At 37.4% G+C, this 18,057-nt stretch overlaps 2 protein-coding genes across 2 annotated transcripts; both read right to left on the minus strand.

The window, feature by feature from the left end:
• Window positions 1-4,570: 4,570 nt before the first annotated feature.
• Window positions 4,571-17,344, minus strand: LOC135701771 (PI-PLC X domain-containing protein 3). Its single transcript, XM_065222704.1, has 3 exons — window positions 17,181-17,344; window positions 14,336-14,662; window positions 4,571-13,578 (listed from the first exon to the last, which is right to left on the minus strand). The coding sequence occupies exons 2-3, from the start codon at window positions 14,587-14,589 to the stop codon at window positions 12,846-12,848; spliced, it is 987 nt and encodes a 328-aa protein (XP_065078776.1). The 5' UTR covers window positions 14,590-14,662; window positions 17,181-17,344; the 3' UTR covers window positions 4,571-12,845.
• Window positions 14,707-17,149, minus strand: LOC135701752 (cingulin). Its single transcript, XM_065222669.1, has 2 exons — window positions 16,841-17,149; window positions 14,707-16,709 (listed from the first exon to the last, which is right to left on the minus strand). Exon 2 carries the CDS (start codon window positions 16,685-16,687, stop codon window positions 14,819-14,821), a length of 1,869 nt encoding a protein of 622 aa, XP_065078741.1. The 5' UTR covers window positions 16,688-16,709; window positions 16,841-17,149; the 3' UTR covers window positions 14,707-14,818.
• Window positions 17,345-18,057: the final 713 nt, after the last annotated feature.

Below are 18,057 nucleotides of genomic sequence, written 5' to 3' on the forward strand. Positions count from 1 at the left end.
TGAAAAAGAAATTAAAAGCGATTGAAAGAGATTATTAGTGATTTTTAAACTGTGTTTTAACCTATTAGTAATACATTTGTAAAATTATCTCCGTGTACTGAACAGCCATCTCTCTCGCCCTCCCGTCGCCTAAACGTCTGAAGGAGTGTGACGTCAAACTCCGTCATCCATTCAATCAGCCGGAGAACGAAAGAGCGTGCAATGAGCGTCAGCGACCCTAATAAAAAGTGGGGGGAACACCATACATGAACGATACCACAAATCGTGCTACCGTACCACATATTTTTGGGATGATAACACGAATAGGTTGTTAGGCACTCCTTATGGTTATCGTTCATGCGGGTGTTTCAAAGCAATTTACATCTAATCAACCCTCTGTGCGACCCAACCCGTGCAATGTATTTAATGTTGAGAGCCTTGTGTGCTTTATCATGAGTGGTCACGGGTCTGGCAATCTTCACATGACTATGCGTCCCGGTGACGACGACTACGATCTAGCCGGTTTACAAAAGGTTTTATACAAGAGTACTAGAATAGATCGGAGTATACTTACAGTTTTCGACGTTCCCATGTACTCCTTGTTTACGTTCAATACTACTTCCTTCTCTTGTTGTATTGTGTTTCTGGATATGCCACTTCCATCATCCCTCTGACACAGGATAATGGATCCTCGCTCCGGAATGTCTTCAAAACTGGTGGGATTAAAATTGCTCCTCGTGCACAACCCTTCCAGATGACCGAAAGAGCGCTCGGTCCGATTGGTTTCACCCGATATTCTTGAAATACTTGACATTTTGAATGAAACATTGCCATTTCCAGACTTGGTGTTGTTAGTTTTCTTGAAGGTCTTGTGCTTAATGCTTGATTTGTCTTTCGCTTCGTATTTCTAAGAATTGACTCTATAAATAGATAAAAAAAAAAAAACAAGCAACGCTTCCCGCTCACAAGCTGTAGACCCAGTGCAGAATCTTTGTGATGATACTTTCCAAACGTGCATACCTAAAAAATAAATCCAATTCAATAAAGGATGGATTAAAAAACAAATGATTTCCACTGCGATTAAATCCAGCATTCCTACTAAAATATCAAATGCTGTGCTTAATCATTCATTATTAGTACAGAGCAATAAACAATGTACGGTGATGATTAATCTGTTAATATGCTTTTATAAGCGGGTTCAAATGCACTTTTGGTAAGCATCAACACTGATCTGGCAACACTAGTGTGCATCTTTCCAATGTGGTAAAGACCTGGTAGCTTAATTAAACTACCTCAAGCTTTTGCCAAAGCCCAGGGGTGCAGAAAAAAACATATATAAATGAAAATTGCAACCATTGGAAGTAGCGAACATATGAGCAATGTTTTCATTCAAATCGGAAGGGGTCGAGACAAAATTGACATTTTTGCGTTATGGGATCAATTCACTTGCCTTGTCTAAACCCAGCTTCATGGAAATAGGAATGTTGGCGTCCGGGGAAGTGACATTCGGGATAATGTAGCACTGTTAAAATAAGGCATTATTTGGTTGGTAATGTAATACCTACATGTTTACTGTGTTGCAAATTCAGCAAACCAATTAATTTCTTTCATTAACGGCTTTCGGTAGTTTTAGATCTATACAAAAATACAAGTCAATTTAATATGTATCTTGATTTCACCAAATATATCCAAAGTTCCTAGCTTCAACGACGAAAATCACAATTATTTAACATCAAATTTCATCACAAATGTGTATTTTTGTTTTGTACGACCACAACGTTTATAAATTCTGTTATATAAATATTATCTACCGTCTATTTCTTGAGAACAGTCTGATTGCATTTGATTGTGTGCTGATTGTGATTCATCTATGTGTTACATCCTATATAAATGATCTATGATTCTGTTCTAATATTCCTGTTTTAACTTTCAACACTTTAAAATTTTAATATCACTTTAAAACTGTACGGTAAAACATATTTCAGTGTAATTTCTACGTGCCCTTGAGTAAACCGTAACTTAGAAAGTATGTATAGCGATTTCTGGACGGGAGAATATGAAAGACAATACTTATTGTATAGTAATAGTTATGCTATAGTTTGTTTACGTTAGAGTTATAATAATAAAGTTCAGCATGATAAGTTTATGTTACGGAGAATGGATTATTTTGGATATTAATAAATAAATATATAAATTAGTCAAGATAAATTTCTACATTAGATTTAGTTTAAGCGTTGTAAGCAGTTTGTAAGCTTCGTAGATTCAGTGGAAAATGGGAAGGGCTGCGTCTGTTTACGCTCCATAAAAATAATCAATAATCCAAAAAAGGTGTGCATGACTGCAATCGAAGAGAAAAAGAATTCATAATCTACGTTTCTACTGTCTACGTGGTTTATGAATCTCGTATAATACCTTGAATGATAAAACTGTGCAACCCGGCTCTCTAGGACAGACAATTTGTATCATAGTTTACTTTCTCATGGTCTTTGAAGTTAAAGCTACAACTCTTTTTATGAGGTTGTATCATTCTACAGACGTGTATGAGATCAGCGAGCTTGCAACACGGAGGAACTTCACGTTCTGAAAAAACACCGTCAAAGTGTTAGAAGTACTGAAGGGTGAAACATCGATATAGCGTTTTCAAATCTTCTAGGCAACTGTTCCTTGAATTATTTTCTGCAAATGGTGCTTGCACAACAATAATGCCACATGCTAGGTTGGCAGTAAATGGCCAAAACCGTGAATAATATCTTACTTCAAAAAGGGAGCGTACCTAAAAAACGTGACGTGTTGCTTTCCTAGAAAAAATCCAGTTTGTCGCAGTGTAGTTACAGTCAACTCTTCGCAACTCGATACAGAATGGAGCATATAAAAAATGAAGCTAATGAACTTGATTTGATGCTGGTACTTCGTGTTTGATATGAAGCAACCAAATTGTGTAGGGATCATAACTCAACATGCACTTATCGAGTTGTGGAAAGTCAAGGCTATACTGTAATATCAGCAGGCTGCGGACAGACTGGTGGGATCTGGTCCATCCGGTCCCCGCTATACCAGGGACGTACCCCTCCTAGACGTCAGGCGTTGGGTTACCAATACTATCATGGAAGCCTGGCAGCAGGAATGGTTCCAGTCGCGGACCACCTCCCTGAAAAAAATCAAGAAAACCATACGACCCTGGCTGGATAGCCACAAGTACAAGGACCAGCGGATCATTTCAAGATTCCGGACTGGCCATGCGAGGATTTCCTTCAATTTCAGTGGGACACCTTTCCGCAAGGTTTGTCCAATTTGCAGCATCCTAGCCTCGCACAGTGGTCTAGAACTGTTAAAAGACGGTCAAAAGTCATCATCTCATGAATCTTACATTTTAGACTACTGGTGTCTTCAGGAAAGTTTCTTTTAACATTGACAAATCAATGATTAATTCTCCTAGAAGTGAGATTCAAAATTTATTTTTCCAAAAATTCCATATTCCGGTTCGGTGTCTTCTGCAAAGTGTTAGAAAATATCAAAACAAGAAAGTTTGCTGAAGGTGGCTATTTTTTCATCTCATTGAAATATGGATCGTTTTTGGTGGATTTTTCCTAATAAAAGTTTCTACTTAATAATTAATTTCTTTAAACTTCTTCTGGTTTGAAACGTTCTACAAAATTATTCAAAACATTAACACACATAAGTTTGATGACTATCATAGCACACTAGATCACTAAATAGGCAAGTTATTATTGGTTTGGCTCCAAAAATATAATTTTTAGCCACATAATTACGATTTACTACCATTTCCCACCACATCCCACGACAAAACCAATAGAAATAGAAGTATTTAAGTGTGTTTTCTTCAAAAAATTCAAAATTTCTTGCAGAAACATGAATTTTATGTGAAATACTGCATGATTTGGGATGTTTTTTTCAATGGAAAACCCCTTAAAAGTGATTTTTCATTCTTTGAACCTCTATTGCTTCGAAGTAGGGTCCAAAATTGATCAAAACATCAGTATACATACCACAAACGAAGTGACAGACGGAGCGGCTCGAAAACTTTGGTGACTAACCTGCTATTTAAATTTTTCAGTGTACCACATGGCAACACCACTACTACTGGATTGTACCACATGGCAACACTACTACTGGATTGCACTAGCAATTTCACCAAATCTAGATAGAGCTGGAATTAGGGCGTAACAGCTTTTGTAAACAATGACTTCTATCGATGATTTCTAGGAATTCAAGGCACGTTCACGCAGACCAACCTAACCATCGGATAGGGGAAGTCGTTCCCTATCCGATGAGGATGTTGGTTTGCGTAGGCGAGCCTTGAATTTCTAGAAAGCATCAAGAGAACTCATTGTTTACTAAAGCTGTTAGGCCCTAATTCCAGCTCTATCTAGAAATGTATTAGAATGTTTTGGTTCTATCTCTTTCACTCTACTCAAAACTGAAATGCATAAAAAAAATGACAAAATGATACACTCTTTGCACACTGTCAAAGAATCATTGTACACAAAATCAACTTTGTTCAAATCAAAACAAAAAAACTAACCCATCTGGTGGATGATGGCACAAGCTTCCAAGAAAATTCTATTACAGTGAACCACATTATTTTAATGGATTTCTTCGCCAGTTAGTCGTCTGTCACTTCGTTTGTGATACATACATTTTCTGCATCGAAAATAGTTTTCATGTAGCTTCCATCGGAAACGCACATGATTTTCATCCATAATCAAAATTAATGGAATTCATCTGAATTTCACATAACATTTATGCGATCACATTTATTTTATATGATTTTTCATATGAATTTCATGGACCTCATAAGATTCATGTGATTTTGTGGTGGGATTTGCTGCTATGTGATCACAGGAAAGCTATGTGAAAATCACATGGATTTCATCCATTAGATATGTGATATATGTGTGATTATACACTGCACCGCACTTTAAAATAGGCAAGTAATTCTTGATTTCAATAGATATTTTTTGGTTTTTTTTTTAACATAGATTTGATTTTGTTTAATATTTGTAATACTTTATTTTTTGTACCCACGACAAAAACTATTCCTATTGGTTTTGTCGTGGGATGTGGTTAGAAATGGTAGTAAATCGTAATTATGTGGCTAAAAATTATATTTTTGGAGCAAAACCAATAATAACTTACCTATTTAGCGATCTAGTGTGCTATGATATTCATCAAACTTATGTGTATTAATGTTTTGAATAATTTTGTAGAACATTTCAAACCAGTAGAAGTTTAAAGAAATTAATTATTAAGTAGATACTTTTATTATGAGGTTTTCCACCAAAAACGTTCCATATTTCTATGAGATGAAGAAATAGCCACCTAGTGTCTTCAGCAAACTTTCTTGTTTCGATATTTTCTAACACGTTGTCGAAGACACCGAACCGGCATATGGAAGTTTTGGAAAAAATAATTTTGAATCTCTCTTATAGGAGGATTAATCATTGGTTTGTCATTGTCAAAAAAAGGGCATTTTATATCCAGAAACTTTCCAGAAGACATTACTAGTCTAAAATGCAAGATTCATGAGATAATGACTTTTGACCGTTTTTTCAAAGTTCTAGACCACTGTGCCTCGGTGGAACACGTACTCTACCCATAATCGCATATCAGTCCCATATGGATAGGAAATGAAGAAAAAATGGGACTGATATGCGATTATGGGTTGTACTGTACTCACCTGTACAACCAAATCTAGTCCTCTAGTCTTTGGCTGCGCCGATCGTGTTCTCTTCACCTTTGTACTTTTTTTGCCGTCGGAGTGTCTCTGCCGGACGGATGCACTGTCTCCTACGGTGGAGATCCACCCATTCCTTACCACAGTTCCGTTGTAATTCTCATTTTACATTAAGTTTTTAAAATGTTGTCTGTCTCTTTCGGTGGGTAATTAGAGCCAGTTGTATGTTACGTTAATGTCAAATTGAAACCTCTCTTTCGATGCAGCTTCTAAGCCTAACCTTCTGCTATCAAACGTGATGAACTAGCCTACGGCTAAAATCACAATAAAAAAATACAAATTTAACGGACTCGAGAAAGTAATCCATTTTAACAATTCTTAATTATTCTATTTTTTAACTATCTTAGGTATTTATGCTCATGCACATGAAAGCCGAACGAACAGAATGACTTCTCACTTTTTTTTTCCTTAATTTGTTTTCCGTCGATCTTGTTTTCCGTACTGAGTACCAATGCTACCGACGCCAGGAAGGCAGCTCCCACACCTGGACCTTACCTATCGACCCGTCACAACTCATGGACCGGGGACCAACGGCTTTACTTCCTTTCCGAAGGAAGGCTTGATCAGAGATTTCAGAGATTAGGATTGAACCCAGGCCCTTTGGAGTGAGAGGCAGTCACGTTAACTATTACACCACCGGCGCCGCTTTGAAGGTTGTTGACGTAATAAAAAAAAAGTAAACCAATTAAAGACATGACGCCTGCTCTCTCAACTGTGATGAAAATTTAATGTAGGTAGTCAAATATTAATGTTTAAATACATTAAAAAAAAACTTCTTTTTTGACTTTTACGACCCAACCGGCATATTACCAACAATCATTACGAAACTATCGATTTTAAATTGGCTCACTACTTGACTAGCCCATTGGTCCCAAGCAAATCGATTAACGTACCCCATTCTAGTCGAAATTCTAGTACTACACAATGTTTGTTTTGATATGCTATGAAAATTTGACAGATAAAATGAGGGGTTCGTGGATTTTCCTATATTTCGAGGGGTGCATCGATTAGCTTGGGACCGAAGATAGTACCAGAGCGAGCCAAAAAGTTGAGCACGTTTCTTCGGGACCTACTAGTCTTAGAGTTACCTCTATGACATTACGTCTGGAGCACTTCCGCAGTTTGTGATGAACTAGCCCTCAACTAGAAATCACTTTAATAAAGTTAAAAAAAAAACTTCTGCAGTTGCAGTAATCATTTTTGCATTCGTCCGTATATATTCGGTCTAGGGAAGTATAGAAATGTCTTTAGCCGAAACATTAATAAACCGGGTCGAGAATACAAATAGTAGCCTTTATCTTAACCGATTGAGCTAAAAGGGAAGCCCCCCTAAGTACACAAATACAAAAGATATAAGTAGGAAATCAAATCATTCTGCATGTATCAAAAATGGTGTAATAAAAAATTTCTCAGCAAATTTCAATCCGAAGCTCAATGAGAATGCATCAAATCATTCGAGCAATTTAAAATTACGTATTTTACCACTCGAACTTTGCCGTGGAACAATATTTTGAAATATTTTCTTCCGGAACCTCGAGAAAATAGTGTCAAATTTAGGCTAAGCTTGTTTTAATCTGGAAACTATTGCTTAATTTTTTTTTCAAATCGCTGGTAGAAGGTCGTTCCAAAACTGTTATAATAACATTTAATTAAAAGTTTGAAATTGTAGCACCGCAAGTAGCAAATTTGGTCATTGAAGGCCTAATTAAAACCCGTTTAAATCTTGAAAAAAAGAACTTGTTTTAAAATCACAATAAATCATGTATACAAAAAATCATGTATACAACTCAGATTTTGAGTAACAGTTTCGTACAGAATTATAGAAGTAATGCTCGCTATTTCCCATTTCGATCCAAATGGATCTCCGATAACCTTTTTTTTTAATGTAAAATCAGTTTTGATCGAAATAGGAAATATGGATGAATAACAAGGTTTTGAGTTTCACGTAGTTTTAAACTACCTACCAAATCATAGCTCTGACTTCTCAATATTGTTCTAATTAATGAAGAGTTGTCCTAAACGCGGGTTAGCGGTTGCGATTTAGATATGCAACAATGACGGATAAGGTGTAAATTTGTGGAGTCCTTTTTCTTATGACACTTTGCCATTTCCAGAGCACAGATCTAAATACTCAAACACCTTATAGATCTATATATTTCAGACATTGTTCACATTCGATTCTAGTTTCAGTTACGTTACATTTACTTTTTTTTTTTTTTTTTTATTGGTATCAAGCTGGAGCTGCGTGACAGCTTAATTTTCAAGACTTGACCCATTTGAATAAATTTTGCTTCTATCTTTGACAATACAGCAGAAGGACTAGCCTATGTTGACCGCTTGAACGCTGGATTCCGTATGTATTGTTTCAAGATAGTTATAGAAAAAATGCTGTGACGTGTGCGCGTAGATACATCCGCGTAGTAAACCGATTGAATAAGTAAATCCGTTTCGAACGAAATATCTAAATTATGTAAGTTACGAAAACCGCGCGAATTCCGAAAGCCGTGCGAGACAACCGAAGCGAGAAAAAAAAGGCTTATTATCATTTAAAGAGTGCCACCAAAATAAATGTGATAGCCTATGTTGGCAAGTTGATTAATTTTGGTTTCCTCCTTAGATATTCTACTTATTTACTACTGAGCTTTGTATCAAATTAGTTAATTTAAAGAACGTATCAATCATTTCAAGATTTCGCGACCGCACCGAACAAATTCTATAAGCTCAAAAGCGTTTGACAAGCTCTACCGAATTGCGTATCACTTCTGCGTAAGCTCCGTAGACGTAGGCGCGTTGAATCCGACAGTCGGCAAAGGTTTAACCTGTACCAACACCGCTTAAGGAACGACCTCGAGTCAGTGAAACCGTTTATAGTTAAACATCTAAATTACGTAAGATACGAAAATCGCGCAAATTGTGAACGCCACGCGAAACAACCGTAGAGAAAAAAAAACAACTTATTATCACTTAAAGAGTGCCACCAAAATAAATGTGATAGCCTATGTTGGCAAGTTGATAAATTTTGGTTTCCTCCCTAAATATTCTACTTATTTTACTGTTGAGCTTTGTTTCAATTTAGTTATTTTACCGCACGTATCAATCATTTCAAGATTTCGCGACCGTACCGAACAAATTCTATACTACAGAAGCTCAAAAAAAAAAAAAAAAAACTTTTGGTGAGCTCTACCGCATTGCAAATCACTTCTGCGTAAGCTCCGTAGACGTAGGCGCGTTGATTCCGAAAGCCGCGAAAAGTTAAACATGCATCAATACCACATAAGGAAAGATCGATTTTACGTATGGTTTAGTTCATAGATTAACATTGATTGCTGTTTACAAATGTAAGTACTTGAACACTAAGAAATAAGTTAACTCAAATGCTTTAATCGCATATATAAGAGATTTCGCGTATTGAGAGAATTATATAGTAATCGAGTACAACAAACTCAGGGGAATACAATACCTCCAAAAGTTTAAAAGCTAATAACTGTCACATAACTCTACTTTTACTTTTTTCCTAAACTATTCCTTTCCTTGTTAATCTGCTAAATGCTATTGGTCTGCCTGCGTTTTCTTTTTTTTTTAAATTCAATACTAAATAAGAAGATTTATTCTACAACTATAAAGGTTAGTTGCCTCCCTAAGCGGACCACCCGCCTCCTAATTCTTTTGTTAATCTACTTAATGTCATTAAACTTTCTGAAGTTTATTATTTAAATTCATTTGATGGTTATGATATCTCATTAGTCTAAATTAATAAATTATTAAAAGCTCTAAGTCACCTAATCAATCATAACCCATGCTTTATTAAGTACCTGCACTTGTGCTTGTAATCTAAAATTAAACGTGTTTCAAGTACTTTTGATTTTGACCTATACCTATTTATTATATCTTAGTTCGACCCAGGTGACACCCTCAAGTGACTAAAATGCTTCATTTTGAAGTTAGTTTCCTAGCTGATTTTAAATTATATAGGGTATATGCTCCAACTACGCTCACACGTTTCCACTATGTCGTCCCACAAAATTACGTATGGATATATCACAATAGAAGCACGCAACAGTGGAAATCCCGAGCCATAGTTCAAACATTTATCCCAAATCAAAATGAAGCACATATAAGATTAGTTACAATACCATGTACAAAAATGATGTTTAAAGTTGTTCCCTGAGTAATACTTCAATGAAAACAACAATGAAAGCTTGTCACGCAAGTAGAAGGAGTACCGTTGGGCACTTTCTGAAATATTTCAATAGTATAATTCCCTTGCAAACCCAAATAAATCTATCTGCGTAAAAATAAATAAAATAAGAGTGATTTGCGGCAAAACCCGCCAGTATCACACCCAACGTCAGTGCCTATACGTAAGCGTACCACGACGCGGCTCTCAATAAAAGGAGTAACAAGTGTGATACTATCACTGCTGGACTAGATCTTTTGTTCTCTCATGCAGTGGTTTATCAGAGAGGGGAAGCTCAGTAATCCTCATTGCCTGCCCATGGCGCCATTCTATCGCGGCATGAGCCAGCAACGTCGGCCACAAACCCACCGTCTCCAACACTCCACTAGCATGAAATTAAGCCCGCCCACCAACAGCAAGGTGCAAAAACTAGCCAAGGGGAGGGAAAGTTTCAGTTACGTTACATTTACAAACCCTTATTTTTTGGCTTGAAAGAATTGCGAAACAGTACTCTGCAAAGATTCACCTTGTGGTTAACCATTACGTACTCAACCCTTTTCTTCAAAACAAAATTGTGTTGCTTACATTTAACCAGTTCTTAACCGATTTTGATGAGACTGATTCCAATTGATCATGAGATTTATTTTAACATACAAGAGGCCAACTAACCAGGAGGCTTAAAGCTTCTATAGTAAAAATTTACTGACAAACTAATTTTTCATTTATTAAAATATGTAGTGTTTAAAAAAACGATTAAAAAAATGTGATGATCCTATGACTTATTTAAATATTTTAAAAATTATGGTGCAATTATAGTTTAGCAACTAGTACGCATTTAAAATCCAGCGTAACTTCAAGATCGATTGGAACTTTTTTTTTATCAAAAATGAGTTGACGAAATATGGAGCAGTATTTAAATGTTATGATAAAAAATGGGCAAGTTAATAGGAAAATAAATAAAGAGAAGGGAAACCTTTATGATTTTTTTTTTCTAAACAGGGTAGCTGAGCCAGCAATAGTGGAACTAAGTAATTTTAGTGCCGTCCAATTTTTGGCAACACGACTTCATCAGTTGTTTTCAGTTTTGTACCAATGTTTTCTGCATAATTTTCATTAAATTATCGGCTCTCTCTCTCTCTTTCTCTCCGAACCATAGAGAACGTTCTAGCTACTTCTTCTTCTTCTTCTTCTTTTTCGCATTTCAAGCTTATTGCTTAGTGCATATTAGGTTATTGTGTGCTCTCAACTTAGGCTGTGTTCCATTTGGTGAATTTTTACTTAAATTTGACAGATTACGTTTTACAGTTTACGTTGATTTTTTTGGATTACTAATACAATCATATTTCACGATCTGCTTCACCTCTCTCTGTACCTCATTAATTCCAGCAGACTTATTTCTGACAGACAAGGAATCAATTTTGACAAACGCTTTCTCGGATATCGGCCGATCAACAACAGAGGGATTTTCGAACATCTTAATTTATTTTCGAAGTGTCAAATCTAAGAGAAAATTTTCCAAATGGAACACAGCCTTATGTCGTTTTCGTTTTTGCGGTGTAGCTACACCGCTGCTACACTGCCGTACACCGAAGTAATTTAGGCTGTGAACCATTTGCCGAGTTAAATTTAACTCGTGGTTAAAAATGACATTTCGAAAGTTATTTCTTATGTTTGAAAATCCCCGTACTGTCGTCAAAATTTAACTTCTTGTCTATCAGAAATAACCATGCTCGGATAGCAGGGTTAATCGATAACTTTTCATTTGTCAAATTTTAACCAAGAGTTAAAAAAAATCGCCAAATGGTTCAGAGCCTTAAGATGTAGATATAGGCTGTGAACCATTTGCCGAGCTAAATTTAACTCGTGGTTAAAAGTGACATTTCGAAAGTTATTTCTTATGTTCGAAAATGCCCGTGCTGTCGATCGACCGGTTTTCGAGCCACGGTCGTCAAAATTTAACTTCTTGTCTGTCATAAATAACCATGCTGGGATAGCAGGGTTAATCGATAACTTTCCATCTGTCAAATTTTAACCAAAAGTAATAAAAATCGCCAAATGGTTCAGAGCCTTAGGCTGTGAACCATTTGCCGAGTTAAATTTAACTCGTGGTTAAAAGTGACATTTCGAAAGTTATTTCTTATGTTCGAAAACCCCCGTGCTGCCGATCGACCGGTTTTCGAGCCACGGTCGTCAAAATTTAACTTCTTGTCTGTCAGAAGTAACCACGCTCGGATAGCAGGGTTAATCAATAACTTTTCATCTGTCAAATTTTAACCAAAAATTAAAATAATCCACCAAATGGTTCAGAGCCTTAGTGTTCTAAATGCACTTCCACAGTTATTAATTTAGAGCTTTCGATGCCAATACCAATGCACGAATTTGTATATTGTGTGGCAAGCACAATGATACTCTATGCCCAGGGAAGTCGAGAAAATTTCCAACCCGAAAAATTCCCTCGACCGGACCAGGAATCGAACCCGCCTCCGGCTTGATAATACCGTGCCTTTAATGACTAGGTTATGAGGCCCATTCTAGTTACTAATGACTAGTTTTTAATCATCATTTCGGTAAAATGACCTTATCATACCATAACAATTATAAAAAAAAAACACCATTACTGGAACACATATTCTGTAACATAAAAGAGATAAGCCACAGAAGCCAACTTCAGAACAAACAACCTCTTTCGTGATAAGTAATAGAATATGAACTTACACATCATGTAACATTACGCGCATAGAAACATGCCCATATGACATTACCCTAGTTATACCAACTATCAATAGTAGTAAAGTTTATCGAAGTAGAAATTCCTATCTAGGTCAGTTCAATGTTGCTCAGTAGTGACTGCAGTTTGGTTTATTTATAGACGTAACATTAGACAACATTCGATTGTCTTTGAGTTGTTTAGTTGCTTAGTACCTAGTTTCTCGTTTAGTCGCTTGTCTTAGATGGAGAGCTTTGTGCACTACTATTTTGGTCTAGTATCTTCTTATTTAAACTTACAACAATTTTACAAAAGTTACTGTTTTGAATATCAATGAAGTCTGCCAGAAACACATTTGACTTAGGTTTATCATCTACACTGAATGGACCAGGAGTTTGCGATTTTATCCAATCTGACAATTTTCTGTCCACCTCCTTGGCACATGTCGATCGAAGTGACGACATAAATCTGGGAACTATGTACCGAGTACTGGGCGTAAGGACGCACTGTGAAACGAAACCGGTTTCTGGATTGCGTTGACTCAACTTCTCATCGAGATACTGGCGTAACTGTTTCACCTTGATTTCATTTGGCCATGGAGTAGGCCAATCTTGACTCAACCAGAAGCGGTCGTTGACGCACGCATCGCTTCGATACACAATTAGCACCTGTTGGCCATTGCCCGTTGCTAATTCCAGTGTACAATCCTTGAGTTGATTCACGTTACGCGAGTAGATTTTTTTCTCAAAAATCCTGTTCAATTCCGCCGAAAGAACACAGTGATCCGTTGGGTTGAAAAGGTAGAAGTGCTGACAATCTAGTACGACAAATTCACGCGGGTGAGTCCGAAGAAAATCTTTTAACTGTTCCATAGGTTCCGTTATTTCCTCGCTAAACAAGCCATGCACGAAATAAAACTTGTTCTCGGGTCGTTTCATGCAAATCCTCAGATCGAAATATCTATTGGCAATAGTATAAACATAGGTACAATTATGTTGGGTTCACAAATGGTAATGACAGGAGGGGTATGACGAAATAAACTTATGTAAAACAAAACTAAATTTATCAGGGAATTTATCAATGTATCTTTAACAAGATCAAACCAGTCTTACTCCTTTATAAACAATGAATGAAGCAGCAGACTTGTCACTGAAGTGCAAGTACGAGGCATGCGTAGCATGCGAACCGATCATCGTGAAAATTTGTATACAGGGGCCGGGAAAGGTTCTTATGATGGTTCGAGGGGGGCTCCCACATAAATGAAACAGGAAAATATAGCATGCTTTTTAGAATCTGCGCATAAATTCAAGCTAATATTGAATCCCAAGCAAGGACGAGCACACTCAGGTAATATTAAAAAAAAGACGTCCGTTGCAGAATTATCAAATAAGCTGACCGTCTGCCTCACCCTGGAAGATTAGTAAACTGTCTAAACATGGATTATTTTTCCCATGAAAACGGTCAACTTCAATTTCATGTGTACCTATAAATACTTCCACGCAAATTCTAAAATTTTGAGTTTCGAATATCCAAAATTATATCAAAAGCATTCTGTGAAGCTTTCAGTATCGAAAAAAAGCAGCATTTTATAGCATTTGACATCATTGATGCAAATATGCACAGTAACTGTTCTAATTTTAGATGATGTCTTCCTGGTGGTAATAAATAATAGTAATGCTCAAATATTTAACATTCAAGATTAAATTTGAGTACTCACCGGATGCCACTTTTCAGTTGATCCACAACATTGTAGCGCTGCGTGACGGCCCAACGTCTCACTACGCATGGAATGAACTTATTCAGTGATTCAACGATCGGTTCCGCGTCGGGTGCGACTGGTGATTTGCTTTTAATCCCGTATGACATGGTGTCATGGGAACCCGGAATAGCTAGATTGATAATTGGGACAGCTCTTAACTCTGGTGGAAGCTTTCCCATCCAATTCTCCAGATCTTCAGTGAAATCAGCCATTCTGTATGTACGTTAATAAAGTTTGGTCCCGAATGCGTACGGTATATATCACCGGTTTGCTTGTATCTAATATCTGTAATAATAAAAATGAAATACACACTAAGCTAAAATGTTCAGTTCAATAGAAAGACAATGAAACAAATGGCGGTGATCTTGTAAACAAAAGAAAACCACTGAATCAGTTTGTTTGAAACAGTTTATTGACTTCAATTGTGAATTGATAAGGCCTTTAGACACGCGAGCCATATCTTTCATTCTGCAAAAACGTGAGCTGATTACGGAGTGATTGTATCTGAATTTGGGCGTCATTCAAGCTACCCGATAGCACCCCTATCTGACATTGCATTTCACGCAAAGCTTCTTCGCGGTTATTGATAGTCACGGAGGCAGCAGCGCGGCACTTAGCTAATTCCATTTCAAGGCCATGAATTCTCGCTTGGTCCGTTTTTCGATCTTCCTGGGATCGGTCGTTAGCTCGAGCGATAATTTTAGCTGTCTCTGTTCTAACTTCTTCCATTTCTTTCTGCGCAGCGACCAGCTGGTCTTGCAGTTTTTCTCTCGTTACTTCCTCGGTTTGCAAAGTTTCCTTCACCTGTTTCAACTCGACTTTGAGCAGATTGTGAGCTTTCTCCAATGCAACGTTCTGTGAAGCGTGTGCAGTGTGCAGACGGTACTCTAACGACTTGATTTCCATTGCTGACTTTTTCAGTTCTGCCAAAAGCTTTTGATTTGATGTCTTCAAATTTTTCACCTTCTGCTCTTCGGCTTCCAGCAGCTTAGGGAAAGGCGTTAGTTGCCTAAGCTTGTATTGAAATTTGGATTTGATTCTTTGGACTTCCATGTTTATTTGCTCCTCGATTTGCCGATTCGTTACGTCCATTTTATCCATTTGCAGTTTTTGCTCTTCAACTTGCTGCTGTGCTGCTATATATTTTCCACGGTACTCCTCAAGTTGATCACCTTGCTCTTTGATAAGAATCTTAAACTCTTCTTGCTCGTCCAACAGTTCCGAACATCGGTTTTTTAGGACATCTCCTTCCAGTTGCTCCGGAGATTCACTTCGGCAGGAACATGCTTTAGCTAAACGATCTGTTAATTTTTTGCACTCGTTCGACTTTTTAGCAAACTTTTTCATAAGGCTGTTGTACTGATCGTCACCTTGCTTGGACATAGCGGACGATTTCGCTTCTTCCCCATTTGTTTTACCGCTGTCCCATGACGTAATCAACGTGCTACATCCGATTGGATCTTGGAATTCCCCAGGCAAGGTGGTGCCCAACTCCGACCGTATCACATCCAACGCTGCTCCCATTTGTTGTAAGTTCTTTTCTAATGCGTCTGTATTTTCTTTGTAAAACCGCAACCGATTAAATATGTCCGCGTCGCAGAATTTGGTTTGCCTAGGAGTTTTGTCCAAAATAGCTTCATTATCCTTCTTTACGTTCAGGACATCCGCGGTGAGTGCCTCAACACGAGCTTGCAAAATATCAATAACTCGATCCCGATTCATCAGTTCTTTCTTCAGCCTATTTTTCGTATCCTCATCCAGGTAATTCGATTCGCCACCAACCTGAGCTTTGGAACTCAACGATGATAGAGTAGAATCGAAGGAGAAACATTGGTCAAATATTGGTACATTTCCCAGCATCCACGGATTACGAGAAAAATCGTCCAAAGGTTCGCTGCAAAGCCGAATCTGCTCCCAGACTGGACTATCGGATTGCTTCTGTTCTCCGATAAGTTTACTTAACAAGTTGTTCAGCAGCTCATTTTCTTTATCCAGGCGGCTTCTCAGGAAGGCAAGCTTCTCTCGGTCCGAGATGGATTTGGGTGTCATCGCTTCCAAGAGACGGATATTCTTTTTCAGCTCATTGATGAAGTTATTCTGTTTGGCCACCTGTTGTTTTATCTTCAGAATACGTCGATTGTCCATTCTACCCTGTGGCTCGTCTCGCGTTTTGGCCATATTATTTAAAGATTCCACCCTGTACTCTCTTTCGCAGCCAGTTGTATTTCCCGGGATGGTTTTGACCAGACTTTCAACGAAGCCGAACACAGTGGCTTGAGCAGAACTTGAGCAGGAAATTTGGGAAGCCATATTCCGAACAATTTAGTTGATTCTGCTTCGAAAAAGCGAAAATGAATAATGACGTGCAGGATATCGAGTATTGTCAAGGCTTGCTAGAGTATTGAAGATAACTCATTTCAGACGCAGAAGCTTCTATCCTTTTATCCTTGAAAGTAAATTTACCCATCTATTTATCCATTTTCTTGTTAAAAAAAATAATCAGAGATAAACACAATATGCCTAATTTGGAAGCTTTTTTTGATTTTAACCTAGTGATAACAAAAATCGACTCTTTGGAACAAAGCGGCAATAAAGTACCCATAGTAGATATTTACGTACCGAAATACAAAATACCAATAGAATAAATATGTAGGTACGTACCAAAATAAATAAAAGGATTCACTCGGTAATTTGATTTTTAGCATCCGAAAGAGGGCGAAGACTAACCCCCGAAAAGCTCCTCTTTGCCACAACCCTGTTATCAAAACGACTAATATTTTACGCGATATAAACATACTCTTACCTTCGCTATGGTACCTTACAATTTCACGACACGATTGCACTATTGTACAGCCCACGTAACTTGGAATAGTAATTAATACTATTTTTACATAAAATACTGATATTAAATTAATGCTATTTAACGAATGCAGAAATTTTCACGACACTTTGTTCCTTTGTCCCTTGTCAAAGTTTCGCGAATCACGCATAGAGATTGCTAAAAAAAATACCAACTATCACTTGATACGCCTGGCTAATTAGGTTCTGCAGCGTGACGTCACAAATGAACTCAGTGTTAGCCGGCTGAACCTTTTTGACAGTTCAGTGGTACTGTTTACAAGCACTTAGTCGTTTTTTCGAAAAAAAAATTTCTAAAATTTCCGAATTTTAACTTGAAAATTGTCGAGGAACAGTGCGATTAAAGGATGTTGCTCGTGGACACTGCAGAAGTGTGGTTTGCATCTCACTGCAGTCTGAAAAATTATCGAGAAAATCCACCCAAGAAAAAAACGACTAAGTCCACGTAAACAGTACCACTGAACTGTCATCAGATTGAGGTTAGCCCCGACGGTGCAAAACCTAATATGGACCAACAGGTCTGTGCCATAAAAAGGGAGAAAAAAGAAAAAAAAAAAGAGATTGCTAAACTGTGTACGGTGAATGAGGACGTTCCACATTTAAGTTTAGTTTACTCATAAACGCCAAAAGTGCAGGAACTCAGCAATTTGGAAATTTGCCTCATGTTTTTCCGAGTGTTTTTCTGTGGAAAAACTCAAAAATCTGCCGGAAAATGAAGAAATTCGACGGAAATTCTAGGAGTACTCCTAAGAGTATAGGAGTAGTATTTAACCATAGACTGAGTGAATCCCGAGGTGAATCAAATTTTAATTTTTCTCATA

Source organism: Ochlerotatus camptorhynchus, unplaced genomic scaffold, assembly GCF_037179485.1.
Source record: "Ochlerotatus camptorhynchus isolate MF236.1 unplaced genomic scaffold, CSIRO-AGI_Acam_v1.1 ptg000176l, whole genome shotgun sequence".
NCBI lineage: Eukaryota > Metazoa > Arthropoda > Insecta > Diptera > Culicidae > Ochlerotatus > Ochlerotatus camptorhynchus.